General features: G+C 35.4%; 1 protein-coding gene across 3 annotated transcripts in view; it reads right to left on the bottom strand.

The window, feature by feature from the left end:
* LOC126778117 (protein Skeletor, isoforms B/C) overlaps positions 1-20,528 on the bottom strand; it is an 81,706-nt gene that overhangs the window by 15,740 nt on the left and 45,438 nt on the right. For 2 of the 3 annotated variants that reach the window (XM_050501513.1, XM_050501512.1), the window contains exon 6: positions 20,028-20,165. In XM_050501513.1, coding sequence (XP_050357470.1) covers positions 20,028-20,165 — 138 coding nt within the window. Of the gene's footprint in view, positions 1-10,056; positions 11,203-20,027; positions 20,166-20,528 lie in introns of those variants that run through there. The other variant, XM_050501514.1, reaches the window with a different exon arrangement.

Genomic DNA, 20,528 nt, shown 5'->3' with positions numbered 1-20,528 from the left:
GTTCAAATAATTTACTAATTAATTAGACCATGTTGTTGTCATTCCATTAGAACCAGATCTGAGTCACAAGCTGCAAATATTGTTAAATAGACATCCTAAAACCAGCCATTGAATAGCATTCGGAACGTGCTATCAATGTCATTCTGAAGAGGAGTCGAGGCCTGTATCCAGCATTGGGACATTTAGAGGATATTATTTAACGTTTTTTGTACATTCGAAAATTCACCCGAATAATATTTTAATTGTGTGATAATTCCGAAGAAAGTCATATCAAAGAAAAAAAAATATTGAGATCAGTTCCTCTTGTCTCGATGATATGTACGCGCCTATTTGTATATGACATATGTATATATTGGATGTAAATACGGTGAAATGGTAATAACGGTGAAAGTAGACGTGTATGTTCGTTGGTAATAGTATGATATTTCTGTAATTATTTATAGCAAAATGTTTGTTAATAGCCATGATTAAAACCGGTATCTTGTAATTTAAAAAACCGGTAAAAAGAAACTTTCGCTAGTAACATTTGTTTATTAAACTATTAAAGCGTTTATAATTATTATAGATAAAATACGTCCCATGACATTATGTGAAATGTGAAAGTGGGCTCAATTGTTAAAAGTTTAGAGAGGTTTATAGATATTGTGATCAGACTGATTGTAAAACTCTACTCGGTTGAAGTTGCCAGCTGAGTTTCAGTTGGCATAGTGGTATAAGCAGCAAGATAAGTAATAGTTTCACTACAATTTTGAGCTCAAGTTATATTACAATTTATATTATTTAAGCTTCAGTTTCATATTTTTATTTGGAAGACCGCCGGGCGATTTTGTCACTTGATAGTATTGGTAACCGCCTATAGGCACTGGTATGTAAGGAGTACACAATACTTCATACTTCAACCTTGGAAACTCATACTGTGTGTCCTGTTACATACTAATAATACTTATCCATTTTCATAAAGGATTCATAACTTTAATTGCTCATGATTATTACATATATATATTTTATTTAAAAGTGTAATTACCGAGTTTCTTGCTGGTAGAATCTACATTTCGTTATGGTAGCTTTACGAGTATACAACTACTTGTATAAATACATTTTATTTTCAAATTACAATAAAGTTTGAAATATTCCGATCGTCAAGAACCGATTGTCAAGAAAACATTACATAATTGTCAATTTAGTTCACATATTGGCTTATTACTCTGTCAACTATTCAACGTGTCGTGGTGCTCAGATAGAATCGAATATTAAATGCAACTCAAATAAGCTGTGAGCGTGATACAGTCGCTATTGATTTTCAATTGCTCTTGTCGCGGTAAAGTTACCGAATTAGCTTCCACAGGCTCTTCGCCACATAAATATTTGATCCCGCCCTGATTCCCAGCGTAGAATACAACGGTTACACCGTAACGATGAAAAATATACACGTAAAATTATACTTTATTCTATCCAGATTTAGTATTAATATTGATTGCAACGCGATTAATTTTCGGACGGTATGGATTAGATGTGGGTGTTATACAATCGTTTTCAAATAGCATAAGTTTTTAATACTTCGATATCCTTAGTTTGAATTGGTGTTTGTTTTAAAATAAACTAGAGTTCTAGAACTTATAGTTTAATTACACACATACGTGTTTTATTAGCAGATATTGATCATTTCGGACTTTATCGTATTCATTTTTTGTTTAGTGTTTTAATTTGACTTGATTTGAGAAAAAAGTTAATATCATTGCAATATCCCTGAAGTTTAACAATTTAAATTCTGATGAAACATATTACTTGGAAATCGTCTGCAGCCTTTTTCAATTGACATTCACGTGGCGAGATTTTTTTCTATGGTGTTCATTATGGATTCGTGAAAAAATTGCGTTGTTGGCGAAGTTGTTATCATAACTTTGGGAGTAAAATTAAAATTATTAAATGAATATAGGTAGTTAAGCGAAAGGGTGCTGTATTATAAATGAACATATATTGTTCAATCATGTTTGTAGTTCATAATATAGCAGAGCTATTAGCAAATCATATGGAGCATATATGTATGTATATACGTGGTAGGGCTTTGTGCAAGCTCGTCTGGGTACCACCCACTCATCAGATATTCTACCGCAAAACAGCAGTACTTGGTATTGTTGTGTTCCGATTTGAAGGGTGAGTGAGCCAGTGTAATTACAGGCACAAGGGACATAAATTCTTAGTTCCCAAGGTTTGTGGCGCATTAGCTATGTAAGCTAGTGTATGTAAGATGGTTGACATTTCTTACAATGCCAATGTCTAAGGGCGTTTGGTGACCACTTACCATCAGGTGGTCCATATGCTCGTCCACCTTCCTATTCTATAAAAAAATAAAATAATAATAGGGTTTATTTCTAGTACTTCTGTCATTTCTGTACAAATCTATTTCATTCAAAGGAAAACTAAAACTCTGCGAAAGTGCATCGTCTAAATCGTTAAAACAATCAACAGATAATGATCATACGTAGAAACTATAGACGTCACCGTTATCAAATGAATCCGAAATTAAATCGCAACCAATACATTATCTGGCCGTGTATATCAATGACAAGTGTGACGTAATCAGCCGTGTAATGTAATTTCACATTGTATCCAGCTTATTAAGCCGAACACCGATAAGCCGCAGATGACGGTAATTGCAAGTGCATGTGAGTGCATCTCGTCAGGTTATCTGTAATGGCCATCTTTAATACTTGTCCAGCAACATTCTAATATTGATAATATCTTAACAGAGCATCTTTATTATGAGAATATAAAAGTGTGCATTATACGTCTTATGGCGGCACTTAACGCGAGCGCTATCGCTTGGTTTGACCAAATATGTAGTTTTGTGTCTTATTTGGTATTATATCCTCCGCAATTGACTTCCTGGTCAAAAAATCTTCAAAAAAGTGGTATACATGGGGCAAGGATTCGACTAACACTGGTTCCTTTACGATGCCTACCTTCAACGCCTTCTTCCCGTTAAAATTCACGAGATTCTTTACCACTGAAGCGTTTACGCTAATTAATAAATCAATGAACGTATTAACGAAGCAATACTACTGAGCGAGCGAGCCTGGTAATAGTTGACACAATAATTTACTTATTATTTACAATAAACCGTTAAGTAGACAGAAATACATATTTGCTGTTTTCGTTATTTAACATATATGTGATCACAAATCAATTATATAGAGTAATGTACTTTATTTAATAAAATTTTTATATATTATATAATCAAATAGGTCCTCTTCTCATTTTACATACATACAATCAATGTACTGACTTTTTATTTAAAATATTCTTCTGTCAAATAACTACGTCTACACGTGCTATCGAGAGATTGTTGTCGAATCCAGTTACACTTTCAGTCTACACTCGAAAATAATGACACCTACACTAACACTGCTTGTGGTGGCAATTGACCCATTCGTTTGAATCAAATTAAAGGATTAGAATTTATATTATAAGAATTTACATAAACAGTCTTGATTCGGCCTAAATCAAACGTTTTATGTAAACGGTACGTATGACGCTGGGATAGGCTGTCGCGGTGCGGCTCAGATGTACTGATGGAGTTCTGTGTTCGGTGAAAGGTGATACGAACAGCGGATAAGTTACAACTTAAGTATTAAGGTACCAAATGGAAAAAAAGTATCAAAATACATATTATTCAAGTAAGCTTAAATTTTTACTAAGTTTTTATGCATGGAACGAGTTCCTATTTCCAGAATTTAAATTTCGAAGTTGTTTAAATAACCAGCATTTTTTTTTCGTTTCTTGTCTTTATCTTAATTCAAACTTATTATGAATATTTCTTGTAAACTTTGACCACGGTCATTTCGTGACCAACATCTGAATGTAATGAATAAATTGAATTATATATATTTCATAGATTATATAATTGTAAAGTAATGATTTATTGCTGACCTAAAGGCCCCTTTTTGAGGAGAGGGTTTATTTACGTTTACATTATGTTCCGCGTAATCGATGAAGTTTCAAATAGCCTCAACATTTGCAACAAATACACAGTCGTGTTATAATTTCCTTTATTTTGGAAAGATAATAATATCATTAGAAACTGTAATATGGTTTGGACACAATTTGTCTCGTCTGTTGGGTATGTATATTTATTTGTGTGTTACCTATGTTTTTGTTTTGCACTGATTTAAGCATAACAGCAGTAAATGATATCACAGTTTAAGACTATATTTTCACTGTAACCTCACCAATCTTGTTTTTACACCAAGCCCTACAAAAGAGGTTTCTCTGAGAGCAATTCGGAATCCGTGGTATAGGTAATGAGGGTGGAACGTCGCATCGTTTGCGTAACAAACTTATTGCCTATGTTACAGCAAACATCCTCTCCACTCACAAGTAGCTCTTAATTCACAACACACAAGGGTCAGATTGCCATGCGAACATGTGACACTACCAATACAGTCTAAAAAACTATTGAAAAATAGACTTTAACATAAAACCTTAAAATACATATTTGAACGAATAGATTCGAAATAATGCCTTCAGTCCAAAATTAGCTACAAAGGCTTCCCTGTTCAGCTATTGGAGTTTCAGGTATTTCAAAGCTCATTTTTTTGTTTGTCTTATTCGATGTAATTTTACAATGAATAGTTTGTTAAGACGAACGCGTTTGAAGAATAAACAATTTCGGAACGTTTGTATCTATACAAGTAATAAATCCTAACTAAAATAAATAAAAATATTTACTTTCACATTATAAATATGAAAGTAAATTTTATTTATTGCTACAATTTCAAGACAACCGATCATCACGAAATTTTCTGTAACAGAAAATGAAATAAAGTACCTAACACCTGAACGATTCACGCGCGCAAAGCCATTGGCAAAATATAGTATTTATTTATTATTATAAATATTAATAATTTCTTGTTTTTATTATGTAGTACAAGTCATACATCATCTGAACAAAGGCCTCTCCTTCAAGAAAGGATTTGGACTTAGTCCACCGTATCTGGAGCAGATTTTCATGCATTCCTTGCAGGTTCCCTGACAGCGTTATTTTTCATTGCCGAGTATGATATAAATTATGAGTACAAATTGAGCACAACGAAACAGTGGTGTTTGCCGAAATTCAACTCGTAAATTTCAGTTAGAGTTCTGTTAGAGTCCTCGCGTCTTATTTAGGAGCCATCTCTGCTCTCGGCGTTACTTAATATTTTTGGGAATATATATCGTAAAGTTTTATAATTGACACAGGTAGCATAAACAGTTTCAATATAAAAATTCTAAATTATACATTATAATTTTAGCCTACTCTCTTTGCACGTGTATTATAAGGACGACGTTGTTCTAGAGAATCTAGAGCTCAGAATGACACTTCTGCTGTACAAATTCTACTGAATCGGCAATTTAAATTTAAATTTTATATGACCGCAGACACGGGAGTTTCTCTTAAACAAACACTTTTATCGATTATACGATGTCGAGATAGACCAAATGACATAATATTCGTAATAAACCTAATGTTCCATATTTCCATTTATTGCACAGAACTGCGATTATAAATAAAAAACAAAGAAAATGTTAATCCACAGTTGTCAGATGAAATAATAAATGTATAACTTGACGATGTCCTAAGCCGAGGAAGCTGAATAGTCGTAAAAACTCTTTAAAACTTTAATCAACTCTCTCATGCAAGATCGGTCCATTTTGCCGAGTTATTATAATCTCGTTAGTATTCTAATTTTATTAAATAATCGAACGTTACAAAGGTTTCAAAAATTAATCAATATCTTTATATAAAATTAATTAATTAGTTTAATTAATTAGAAGAATTAATATTGAAATGTATATTTTCTGTTGACGAGCCGGTTGGCGTGGTCGGTAGATACTTGCCTTTTCACGCCGAAGGTTGTGGGTACGATTCCCACCCAGGACAGACATTTGTGTGCATAAACATGTCTTTTTGTCCTGAGTCTGGGTGTAATTATCTATATAAGTATGTATTTACAAAAGAAAAGTAGTATATGTAGTATATCAGTTGTCTGATTTCCATAGCACAAGCTTTATACAAGCTTAATTTGGGATCAGATGGCCGTGTGTGAAAAATGTCCCAGGATATTGTTATTATTATTATATTATAATATTATACATATGTTAAAAGAGCTTGGATTTAATATTCGTCGATCATCATGCCGGTTCTTCTCCATAGAATCTTACAAAATTTAAGTTTAAATAGTATATTTTTATATTTATTTTATTAAAATCCAACAAAGATGTATTCCGTTTTATCAGTGGTAGAGCAGTAGAGCTTCGTACTACACCGGCTGGGTTAAAGTGATTTCTATTTCGTACAGAGCCAGTGTCTGTGGGCAAACTTAACGGCTTCACTTAGCTATCTTGATTATTATTTAATTAACAATTTGTAAATATCACACGGGTGAGAGAAAATCTCTTTTGAAAAAAAAAGTATTCGCAGTTAAATTTAGCGGGCTGCTCAAATTAATCAATTAACATGCCTTAAGGCTTTGTAAATCCTGAAACATTTGAATTAATTAACAATGTTTTCTTTAGTAAAGAGCACAACACGAATTGTCCAACGTAAAGTGAGCATTCCATAAAGAGAGTATTTATTTGGCCTTACCTTTAAAATTTCAAGTGTTTTATTTCTTACAAAACGATAGCGCCTCTACGCAAGTTAACAATTAACTTTACAAATGTACGGTGGTATCAAATAAACGCTTTTAATTCAATAATGAAAATAAATAATTTACTTATTTGTATATACATTTACTTATATGATAATTTATTCAGTTTATGAAAATATATTTATTATTTCAAAAAAATCTTATCAATGAAATATATACAACCTTAAGTATAATGTATTTAGTTACCATTTATCCTTATCTCAATAAGGATTGAGATAAAAAAAATAGTTTTAAGGCGTTTTCAGAATTTAATAACGCACTTCAATATGGCAACCATTTTCTAAACAAACGTTTGCTTTACGGAACGGATAATCAAAGCGAGGCATCTCTGCTGTCACTTTACACGACACACGTTCGAGAACAATTCCAGCAATTTACTGCAACGCTTGTTCATTCACCAGACGATATTCATGCATCATACTCGCACACGGAGCCTTCGGATATCTGATTTTCTCGGAATAATTATCACTGTTAGGTGCAAAAGCAACGTTCCATTATTACATTTAACGTTGTATATTTTGTTAGTTTTATGTAACAAAATAGTTTTTATATGACTGCTTTTTGTGTTGTCTAATTAAAGTAATAAATAAACAGTTCTTATTCGAAAGTCAACGTGTTTTAATGTATTTCTCATCGTAAAAAGCAAGTTTTGTGGCTCAACGTGTTTTAGGGAATTCTTATGAAGATAACGGTCTGACGAGATCTTCGTTTGCAGACATCATAATGAATGGAAATCTTTATCTTTTTCATTTTCTCTTACTACACTAGTTTTTTATTTTTGTTTTGTGAATATTTAACAAACTCCTAAATTAGACATGCTGTGTCTGTCTGTCTTCTTCCTTCGAATATTAATTCAACGATGGTATGTAAGACTCAATCAGGTTGTTAAACACAATATTAGATGTAATACAAATTATTATTAAATGGAATGCCTGAAGGATGTGTCATTTCTATTATGTGCCGTTTGCTATTATTACATTATTATTATTTTGATTGCGAGGAAGATAAGTAATCAAGTTGAGATCTAGTTTCATATGGTAGAAAGAAAAAAATCAGTGTTTAACTAAACGCTTGTTAATCAACGTTTATAAGTAAGGCCGACTCTAAAAATATTGTATTTTTTTATTATCACACTTCTTAAATATCGATTAATTGAGAAAAGGCTAAATTAAGTCTCCGAGCCGATAACCCAACCCCTAAATATATATTTTAAGATTTATTATGAACAAAGTAGATTATCTAGTGCTTAAAAGATATTTATCATATTCTTAAGGCATGTGTCAGGGTTTGAGATATTGTTTGGCCTACCGTGTAGATTTTAGTTTCAGCTTTGTTAGGCTTTTATTTATGTACATATATAAATTTAGCTCTTAAGTTTACCACTGCGTACCAATGAGAATGAGGATCAAAAAACTTAGTCTTAATATATATATATTTTAATTTGTTGTATATAATTTGGATGGACTGCTTATTTATTAAATGAAATAATCAGGGAATTTTATATATATGTGTATGTCTTGACATAATTTCATCCAACAAATACATTCTCACTCACTAAGTGAATTATAAAAACTAAACACTCAGTGGTTCAAGCCCAGGTTCGACCCTCAATCTTTAGATATATATAGCTACCGGGCTTCCAAGGCAACATAATCTTCACGAACTATTAAATATAAACATCAATTTTATGAAATTTTTATTGATAAAGGTAAGTGGTAAATTACACCTCATTTGTAAACATTTGCCCGATTTTGCTGGCGATGTTAAGAGAATTGAATATTGTGCTGTTTAGTATCAAAATAGGATAAAATTATAACATCCTAAGTAACTATTAATAGAAACAAAAATGATAACGAATGATAAATGTGGACGATGCGTTGTTAGCGTTTCTTCCACGAACATTTACTGTCCGGAGCGCTTAAACAAAGCCAACAGTTCTGCTGTCACTTCGCGCTTTAGCGTGCTTGCAGAATCGTAGCTAATGGTCCGAGCACGCCCCACGGGCGTTTTATATTCATACATTTTGGTGCGTGTCGTAATGTTACGTTTTATAGTTAGCTATTAGCTCGAACAAGGATTTGAGATAACTCGATGATAATCTGTTACCACCGATGTATCTCAACGACTATCCTAAGACATTTATATTTGCAAATAATCGTCGTTTTAGTTCTAAGACTAATCTAATTAGTCGTAGCTAATAAATCAATAAAATAAATTTGATTCCCGCTCAGTGAGCGTATTATAAGATTTTATTCTGAACATAAATAAACTTTAATTATTTGAAATGTTCACATTGCTTAAAATCTTTTTGCTTGTTTTATGTAAGACTTTATTCGAAATTAAAAAACTTTGTTATTAATACCGATGGCAATCACTTAAAGTCATTATAATATCAATGTTACTTTACTGACATATTTCATAATTGTTTTAGTGTTACTAGCAAGTTGTGTCGAATAATACAACGTTTCAAAAATAAATCAGTCAAACAGTATCAGAGACAGGTGACATAGATACCTAAACAAATCATAATTACTTCCAAACTCACATTGCTATTAATCACCTCACTTATACAGACGAATAGCTAATATAACTCCACCTCGCCTTTAGTTGGGATAATATTACTCATTAAGCAGGCTATGTTGATAAACTTTTTCATTCATAATGTTTTTTAATATAATATGTAAATATTTGGTCTTCGAAAGTGTTTTGCACTAAAAGTTTACGCAAATTTAAGTTTAATAAGTGAGATGGAAAAAATGCAGTGACAAAGTTTGATCGACACGTACACTTACTAAACAACAAAGGTAACACAACAAGTTTGTAAAAATGGGGAGTAAATTAAAGTCAAATTATTTCGCAAGCTTTATTACTTTATGAGTATTCGTTGCTTTTATTGTTAAATATAAAAGTATAAAAATATGAATTAATGAAAGCAGATTATCTGCATTTATGAGAACATTTTGCACATTATAGACAAAGACATACCCATCGATATACATAAGTTTATAAGCAAAAGGATGCGAGCGATGAACTACATCAAGACATAACAACAATAATATCTACATACGACTTTTAACTAAGTAAATTCAAAACATACAATAACAAATTTATATTATTCCAATTACGTAGTTCTAAATTGAAAAATATTTCTGATAAAACATATATATCTAAATATTTATCTTATCACAGGTATATGCGAGTTCGTAAGAGAAAGTAATTAACAAGGATGGTTCGTGTAGTACTTTTTTAAGAAATTTTATAAGAAAATACTATTGAATCGCAATCGGTTAAAACGTAATGCATATTGTTATTTTTAATTATTTATCATTACCCTATTCTAATTTTAATGCAAAAGTAAATTAAAACTGGCTAATTAAACATGACAGTTTCTTTAACATCTTATAATGGAATTTATAAAAGCATTTAAAAGTTTATAGAGATTGTAAATTTATGCTTTCATGTAAAGTTAATGCCTTATAATCGTATTGCACAACGGTAATCACAATCAAAATCACAATCTTATAATTTATACTGGCAAGCCAATACGCAGGCAACCGCACGTGTCATAATGCTAATGACAGGATAACTTACATCGAAACAACGCTGTCTTAATCTAATCGACGCGGCATAACCGAGAGCAGATGTTTCCAAGGCTGAGAGTAAGAGGAACATTTAGAAGGGCACACTTCATCGGTTTGTTTATTTATACGCAGATTGGCCAATCGAACGTGTCGAAACAAGTTATTAATTGACCACAGTCTCGAAATGGAAGATGAAAGGATGATTGATTTCGCAACGACAGCGCGGCGTTGCACGATCGTTCATCGACCGCGGGGGACGCTCACTGCGACCGCGACCCTGCAACTAGGTCAAGGTCAACGCGGCGGTAGCTCCTTCCACCCCCCTGGGACTGTTCGGGGTTGTAAGGGAGTAAGTTGTACTGTACAGGCTCGTGTTGATACTGAATCTGCCGATATTGTTGCAACTCCCGCTCGAGCGCTCGGCGCTGCTGCTCATACAGCTGCTGCTGATAGAGCAGGTCCTCCGTCGTCCGGTCGAGAGGTTGCCGTTGATACTGCGCAGTATGATATATTTGATTTTGGAGCATCTGCTGGTATTGACTGTTCTGAATTTGATAGTGTTGTCTCTGATTCGAATGATCTACCGCTCGCTGTTCCGCAACACCCTGTTGAGGTAATCGTTCCTTTTGCTGATAGTTTAGCAAGCTATCTTGATATTGCGGCTCGAAGCTCGTCTGTTCTATCTCTTCAGAGCGCTGTATTTCAAAGTCTTTATCTTTGGATTGGGTATCGGTCGGGATTAGTTGGTGTTGAGACGGAGTGATCTGGTCCGCCCGGCGGTGGTGTGCGTGGGTGGCCGGCTGTTCGAGGGTGGCAGGAGGGCCGGCGCGGAGGTGCGAGGGACGGTAGGTGGTAGCGTCGAGGCGAGCGAGGGGCTTGCGGGAGCGGGGGGGTGCGTGTGTCGTCTCTCCGGACAGCGCCTTGTTGCGGCTCTGCAACAGGAAAGCTCCGCTCAGAGTCTAGAGCGATATCCGATGGGATGGGTGATGGGTGGTGTATGGAGTTGGGTGATAGATTTCTTTGATATTTGATATTTGTTGATAGTGAGTATAATCATTGATGAACTTTAAGCTTCAGTCAAGAGTAGTTAGTTCAAAGCCCGTATCAATATTTAGTTATTTGAAAGTACGTGATTTCGTTAGATCTTTCGAGTATGTGTGTCAATCTAAAAAGGCTCTTGATGAAAGAGGTTGCATCAAGTGAGCGTGTAATTAGCCTGAGATGTGACGCCCGCGCCATCCGCGGCCGCACGAGCGCCGCGTGAGAGGCTGCGAGAGACTTAACAATGTTTATTCAATACGTGTTACTAAATTATTATATTTGTAAATCAATTATTTTGCTGTCACGCGTGAAGGCCACACAGATTTATGAAGTCTATTGAAGTTGTCAATTGGAACAACGTATTAATTGCATATCGATAAAATTTATTGCCAACTGTCGTTCATAGTTTAATTAATGTTTATTTGATCTATTTGAATTTAATTATTACTTTTGAGCACATTAATTGCTTTAAAACTTCAAGCTAAATACGATAAGATCCTCGTAATTAATTGATACCAGTACTCTGACGCTATTTGAGAGGTGGTTTCATATTTATTTAAAAATTTGTATATCAATGATATGAATTTGACATTTTATTTTATACGTGTGTTTATATTTTCTTATTAGTAAATTGCTTACTTACAATGCTACGAACGTTCTCAATATAAATAGTTTTAATAAATAGCTTGTATTGAAAACAAATATACATTTGTAAGCCTATATAATTATGTTTGCAGATGTATGAGTGAAATTTTCTCAGAAGAAATATCAAAAATACATTTCTTTGCTACACATGATAAAAGTGTAGGTATTTATTATAAAAAAAGGTATTTTTTGTAATTATAGATTTTAATAAACTTCCATAATAACAGCTTGATACACCAAATGGTCATCAAATATGATAATTATATTTCGGGATGTAATAACGTTCTAAGGGAACACGAGAACCTATATTTAAGGCGAACTATCGAAGACAAAATCATATAAAATACTTTTTTTTAAATATATTTGATATTGCCTTGAGAAACAAAATATATTTTTCATCAATTTCTATTGTTTAAAAAGCTTTCGGAGCATTGTTGCTCATAACAATCGAATCCAAACAGGAATGGAAAAAACCACGACTACCCTGAATTTATAGTAACACTCGGGATGATTCTAAGATGCCCTATAAATATATTCAGACATTTAAAAGTTATTGTGGATTAAAGAAACTCAAATACATAGAGTTAATGTGACAACAATACATTCCCTTTTTAGCAGTTATGCAAAAATACTAATTATTTTTGAAAATAAGTCAAAGTCAAAAATCTTTATTCAATATAGACGCGTTACACTTACTTATTGATTGTCATAAATCTACCACCGGTTCGAAACACCTCAGACCTGAGAAGAACCGGCGAAAGAAACTCCGCGGATTTTTTTTTATATCTAATCCTTTACGACTACAAGTATTTACAACAATAGAAGAAAAATACATATATTTTATTTGAAATAACCGGGAGGCGATCGTTTCATTCCCAATGTGTGCAATCATTTGACCATCATTCATCATTCATCAAAGTCATTGGTTGTGAAATATCCTTTAGCACACAAGCATTCTTTAACGATTCTTTTAAATTTCACAATTTAATATTTTTGACCGTTTTCTGGGATCCTGTTGTAAAAGCGTTAATATACAACTAGAAGTTTTTAGCGACTGGCACACAGAAATTGCTTTACGAGTATAGTAACTAGTACGAATATAATTAAACTAAGCAACCCAAAATATTTCGCGATCATTAACAAATATTAATAAGCAGCACAGTACTAATAATTCCGTAACAAGACACGCTGGTATAGTACACGGTATTACATTTCCTAATGAAGCATCCGCAAACATTTGGATCGTTCAAGTCATTTCTTCCTCAATCAGCAGCTTGGAGCGAGTCCAAACGATTCCAGCAAATGTGATTTAATTAATTTAACCCGGAGCATCGAGGATGCGCTCTTATCTGGGCGGACGCTAATGACCTCTCCTTTTAAAACTACCAAACTACATTATATAACCATCTTTTAAGATCAAAAAGTTTCTTCAAGGCTTTAGCATCGATTTCAAATATTTATGTAGTATATATATATATATATATATTCAGGTTGTTTATTAAAATATTATATATAAAAAATAAATATAATAATATATATAAAAATTATATATATCCCGGCTACATGCTTGAATAATCTTTTAAAGCGAAAGCCGGAATATGCTTGTTCGTCAGGGCGGATGTTTGTTGTCACCGATTGCGCTGCTTGGAGGACCCCTCTTTCTCCATGTTGGTGGTACGTGTGGACCTGGTTCGTCAGAGTCGAGTCTACGTGTGCCTCTACAGATCCCACAATGGTGACTTGGAGACAAGCCGATTATTTGACCATCTTAGTCGGGTGGCAGATGCTGCGCAAGAGCAGTTTCCTAACGCGGAATTGGTGTTTTTGGGGGATTTTAATGCTCACCATGAATCATGGTTGAAATCCCTCAAAACTGACCATGCTGGAAGAACTGCTCATGCTTTTGCTCTCACACACGACTTGACACAACTGGTTGATCAGCCCACCAGGATCCCAGACATTGATGGGCAAGCGCCTTCTCTACTGGATCTTCTGCTGACTTCTCACCTGGTGGAATATCAGGTGGTGGTTCAAGCTCCACTTGGTTCTTCGGATCACGGTCTTATATCTACCAAAGTGCCACAGGCCAAGCTGCTGCCATCAGCGGTATGCAAACGTCGCGTTTGGCACTATAAGTCGGCAGATTAGGACGGTATGCGCGATTACTATGCGTCAGTCCCTTGGAACGTTGCTTCAGTGGGAATGACCCGACAGCTAGTGCCGCTGCTGTTGCTGATGAGATCATGTTAGGAATGGAACACTACATTCCTAGCTCAGATCTCATCAATAGGGGCACGCGTAACCGTTGGTTCACTCGTGAATGTGCCGACGCTGTATCATCTAAGCAGGCGGCATATCGCGCGTGGATCAACGGCTGCATTAGCGGGGCATCTAACATTGACTCACTGAAAGCAAACTACAATAAAAATTCCAAGTCCTGTAGGAAGGCATACACGAGAGCGGATGCACAGCGCATTGTACAGATTGGTCATGACCTTATTTCGCATCCTAGGGGCTCCCGTAGCTTCTGGCGTCTGACCAAGTCTGTGCAAAACAATTTCTGCCAACCTTCGCTGCCACCGCTCAGAAATCCGGACGGATCGCTAGCTCACAGTCCGCAGAAGAAAGCCGACCTCCTGGCTAAACTCTTTGCCGACAACTCTGTGATCGATGATTGTAGTGCGCAGCCACCAACAATACCTTCATGTGGCCACACGATGGCTGACATCAAAATCAGGTAACGTGATGTGCGTACGGAGATGCAATCACTCGATATACGGAAAGCTAGCGGTCCCGATGGAATACCAGCCATTGTGCTGAAGAAGTGCGCGGCGGAGCTGTCTCCTGTGTTAACGCGCCTGTTCCAACTTTCTCTCTCTTCGGGATGTGTGCCGGAGGCTTGGAGAAGAGCTAATGTGCAAGCGGTTCCCAAAAAAGGGGATCGGTCTGACCCGGCAAATTATCGGCCAATAGCTATCACCTCAGTACTTTGTAAGGTAATGGAACGGATTCTAAACAACCAACTGATCCATTACCTAGAAGATCACTGTCTAATTAAAGATCGTCAGTACGCGTTTCGACCAAAACGATCCACAGGTGATCTTCTAGCGTACGTAACACACCTCTGGGGTGAAGCTATCGACAAGCATGGAGAATCGTTGGCTGTCAGCCTCGATATCTCCAAGGCTTTCGACAGGGTCTGGCACAGAAGTCTTCTCTCCAAGCTACCGGCATATGGTCTGCCTGCTCAGCTATGCACCTGGATTGCCAGCTTCCTACACAAGCGTAGCCTTCGTGTTTTAGTAGATGGTTGCGCTTCATAATTCTATGTAGTGAATGCTGGGTTCCCCCAGGGATCTGTGCTATCTCCCACACTCTTTCTTTTGCATATCAATGATATGCTCTCCCTTGGGAACATACATTGCTATGCAGATGATAGTACAGTGCATGTTGGATACCACGGACGCGCAGTGGCTGGGCGGGCGGAAACTGAGGAGAGGCGGAAGAATCTTGTCATTGAACTCGATAGGACGTTAGAGCTCATCGCCAAATGGGGTTCTGATAATCTTGTTGAGTTTAATGCCAAGAAAACACAGGTATGCGCTCTCACAGCGAAAAAGTCACCGTTTTACCCTCATCCCTCCCTCTGTGGCATACCGCTGACGATACAAAGCAAAATCGCCATACTGGGGATGGACGTTCGCTGCGACCTTAGTCCAAGGGATTACATCAAGGCTATTATAAAAACAGCTTCACGGAAACTCGGAGTTCTGAACAAGGTGCGGCGTTTTTTCACGCCACAACAACTGTGCCTGTTATAAAAAACACAGGTACGGTCTTGCGTTGAATATTGCTCGCACCTTTGGGATGGCTCCGCTAAGTAGCTACTGGAGGCCTTGGACCGGTTGCAGCGACGTGCAGTACGCATTATTGGCGACGTAAAGGTCACAAACACCCTTGAACCTTTACAATTGCGTCGCGAGATAGCAGCACTGAGCGCTTTCTATCGACTGTATCACCGCGAGTGCTCTGAGGAATTATTCTCTCTAATTCCTGCTTCGCCCTTCCTTCTTAAGTCCACGCCAGCTGGTTCTCAATGTCACCGCCTAACTGTGACATCAATTCCATCGCGCACAAAGAAATGTGGCAACTCCTTTCTTTATCGCACTACCAAAAAATGGAATTCCTTACCAGCTCACGTGTTCCCCTCCTCTTACAACCCGGGTTCCTTCAAACGAGGCGTGAAGAGGCATCTTGCGGGCTGGCAAGGCGGTGACGGCTAGTACAGAACATTCTTCCCGACTGTACTGGCCGTCGTCGCGTTTGGACTCTACTACCACTTACCATCAGGTGGAGTAGAGTCATTTGCCATCCCGGACATATAAAATATATATATATATATATATATATATATATAATTATATATATATATATATATAATTAAGTTAAAATATTATATATATATATAATATTTTAACTTTTACCAGTCGTAGTGCATTTTTGTTATATAATAATAAATTCTTAATAATAAAGATTTAAAAGACACAATACAGGCATGTAAGCCGTATTAGTCACTCGTGTAGTAGATATGTATAATCATAGAATATTCTGGACAATATATCTAAAATGAAATTCGAAACAGTTGCGGTTTCATTTAATTGTATTCAGAGCTATATGTGTCCGCGTGTTACCATTTTGCTTCTAATACAAATTGTTAATTCTGACGGCCATTTATAATTTTTCGTTTAAATTCTGGATTAAATTCGAAATATTTCATTTGAAACAAATTGACGATGTCGTAGCTTAATGAAATCCCGTCAAAATAACTATTTCTAAATGAATCATAACAACGATACCCTTAGAACCCCGATCAACTATCTAGTATTAACAGTAAAAGTCAAAATATAATGAGATGACTTCATGAAAAAGGTGCAATCTGATTAAGAAGATCTCTAATAGGACAGGTACAGCTTGAGATCTAGAAAATGCTAAACGTGATGTAACAGAACGCTAACAGTTTGTTATATATTATATAAATTCTTTTTCTTTAATTGTCTCGTTGGTCTGGTGATACAGATCCCAAAGTAATATTGGTCTTAGCAATCCGGAGTTGACAATGTTGACAAAACACTTAAAACTCCTGGACCTGCGCCTGACTTCTTTGGCGTAGAGAGTGAATTTACTTTGTAAAATTTACGTGTAAGCTTGTACACTATAATATCTCCTGGGAAGTTGGCTGGTCTCCGTTGACCGCCATGAACAAAAAGGTCAAGAGGTCATCATAAAGGCTTAATAATAATAATAATAATAATAAATGCAGTGGATGCAGAAAATTAACCAAACGCTTAATTGAATTATTATCTCGAAGATATCAAGCACGACTTAGCAATTATAAGTAATAGATTTGAAGGTGAAATCAAATCATTTATTATTATTGCTATGTTTAAATGATATGATAAGTAATGGTACGTGTGTGTCGGTGACCGTGGACCACTTACAAGTGACATTAAGTTTACAATCCAAGTAAGCTACTATAAACGAATACGGGCATATTCATACTAATATATTTATTTTTACTTACTTTGTTCGTTAGAAGAAAAATGTATGGGTTCAATTTGTATTTTCCCTTTTTGTTTTTGTTAAATTAAAATCATAATTATTGAAATTTCCACATGATGTAACACGTCTTGAAGTAGCGTTTAGTGAAAAAGTTATGGTGAGTATACTTTATTTGTATATAAAAAAAATTTAAAGTATCCGTCGGCGTTTAATTTAATAAATACCTTGCCTTGCTATTTGTACTAGAAATTCGAATTAGCGCATTCCGACAAGAGTGCTAGATTGAATCGCTCCGCTCAATGTCCGAGTAGACAGACAACGCCACTTAGCACAAATGATCCTTATGTACAAGCAGATCGAAGCACGAGCTCTCAGTACTCTACGTCAGTATAACTGATACCGACAAAAATAAAGTACATCAATATTAACGACTCACGGCCGAAATCAATAAGCAATTTAATTGGAAATCTAAATATAATGTAAAATGTTTGAATAATTGATCGAAGGATTGTCATGACAATTTTTGGACTGTAACTTATTTTATTTTATCGATATAAAAAGGTCGTAACTGCTCATGAAAAATAACTATTTCATGCTTCTTTGTTTATAAATATATATATATATATGATTGTAATTTGTAATAAATTCGCGTTTCAGCGGTGCTTGCCTAATTTCAAATCCTGTATTCTTTTCTACGAATTCTGTACTATATTTCAATTTATCTACTCGCCAAAAATAACTTTAATTAAGAGTACCACTCCGCAGTGACCGTAATCATGTTCAGATTTTATGATTATCTTTTTTGGCTCTAAGCCAACGTGAATATGGGTCACTTGGTCAATAAATACAGAGCTTGGTAATAACTTGACTACAGCGCCACCTATCAGATCCTAACACATCTATCGTCTCAACTATACAAATATACTGATGGAATGTGACCTCAATCGGTCGAGTCGTTCAGAAGTAACACGATCACTAACATAGAACCATCATATATAATATAAAGGTAAAGTATAATGCTAGGACTATACTTGCATCAATAGATTGTTTAATTTTGACAGATTTGTTATATTCAAATTCCTTTATGACACAAATCTTACACGTCTATATTCAAAGGCAAAACTATCACTGGTTCGAAAAGAAAATCTTGTGGAAAGGGCCCGCGAAACATACTCAGAAGTTTGGTGTTGTTTGTCAATTTTTGTAAATGATTACAGTTTTAATATAATAAATAAATAGCCAGAACATTTCACTTCCAAGGTGAGACATTAAAAGATATTAATTCACTCAGCCACAAAAGTGGCCACATTATTAACAAACAGAACACCATATTGATTAATTTACCAAACAAAGAATCCGAACATTTCCAAACTTAAAGCCTTATTTGGACACAAAGGTCATTAATCCAAGTCTAGAACGGTTAGCTTAAAACTTTGGTCATGCCTCAATCTAAATTATTTTTAGTAAAGCAATTCATCGTATAAGGTTATTTGTAAATCAGCATGAAAAATTTCTTTGGAAATTATACAATTTGGGAACGTTGAACGGCGAAATATATTTTAGCGCAACGCTTGGATCGACGCTCGTGATTCTGTAAATATTCGAGATGTTTCTAAAAGGCACCTTGCATAGAAGCTCTACCAAGTTCAACATAGACATACCATCGATAGGCAATCACGGCGACGACTTAACAGATTACAATAAAACATTTGTTATTTTGTTGAAAATATGAACGTAGTCCGAACTTATTGACGCTAAACCTCTTTAGTGTCACTCTCTCTAAATAATAGAATATGTCTGTCTTTTGTGACCACGTTCCGTCCTTTTATTTAACCTCTCCCTAGCCTAGTTCTGAAAAACTATAATCTAACCATAGTTTTCATTATATTTAAATATACAAACATTACATAGATAGGATATGAGTGTATAGTAAACCCAACTGCCAAGACATATGTATATATTTAACATTATTGATTTTACCTACTACTTGGTATACGCTTTCCTAACAACATCGATATATACATATGTGTATAAATGAATGCTTGTTTACTTATCCCGTATCCGTTTATATACTAATCATTCGATTGAATCTCGTGTAAGTACGTAAACCGAACTAAATATGCACGAGATAAACACATAATTGATAATTGTCCAAAATCATGAATGAATGAATGAATATGAACGGTGTCAGTGAGTCAGTTTAATAAAAGGCAGATAAAAATAGGCATATAACATATTTTATCCCAAAGCTGGCGACACGTTGATTGACACATGTTATATTTTTTAAAGAAACATTGTCTAAGGGCGATTGTAATTATCGAAAATCTGGTGGAATATTTAATCGGCTGCCTACCTTTACCGACTATTGTCGTCGCCACTCTAACGCACTACCAAAAACTTTACACTTAATTTGATTGTAATTTAATAAAAATAAATAATGCTATTCTTTAAAAAAACTCCCATATTTTAAAGTGATTGTAATTGAGTGCAAAAAATAAGGTTGTTTACAAACCTGTGGGGAAACGCCAAGCATCTTGAGACTGGGCGGCACGTTGACGAGCATGGCTCTCGGCAGCAACACGTGACCGAAGTTCACGGTGAACGCCTCGCACCACACCGCAAAGTGACCGATGTCGAATACAGTTAATTCCTAACAAAAAAACATTACATGTTTAAATATTGATCTTACAAGCAGAATATGGGAAGCACCAGTGAGTCTGTCAATTCAGTAACACAGCCTGTGAATGTCCCACTGCTGGGCTAAAGTCTCCTATCCCTTTTTGAGGAGAAGGATTAGAACTTATTCCACCACGCTACTCCAATGCGGGTTGGTGGAATACACATGTGGGAGTATTTCAGTGAAATTAGACACATTCAGGTTTCCTCACGATGTTTTCCTTCACCGTCAAGCACAAGATGAATTATAATGACAAATTAAGCACATGAAAATTCAGTGGTGCTTGCCTGGGTTTGAACCCACGATCATCGGTTAAAATTCACGAGTTATTACCAC

This window comes from Nymphalis io, chromosome 25 (genome assembly GCF_905147045.1).
Source record: "Nymphalis io chromosome 25, ilAglIoxx1.1, whole genome shotgun sequence".
Classification (NCBI taxonomy): Eukaryota; Metazoa; Arthropoda; class Insecta; order Lepidoptera; family Nymphalidae; genus Nymphalis; species Nymphalis io.
This window is presented reverse-complemented; position numbering and strand designations above follow the sequence as displayed.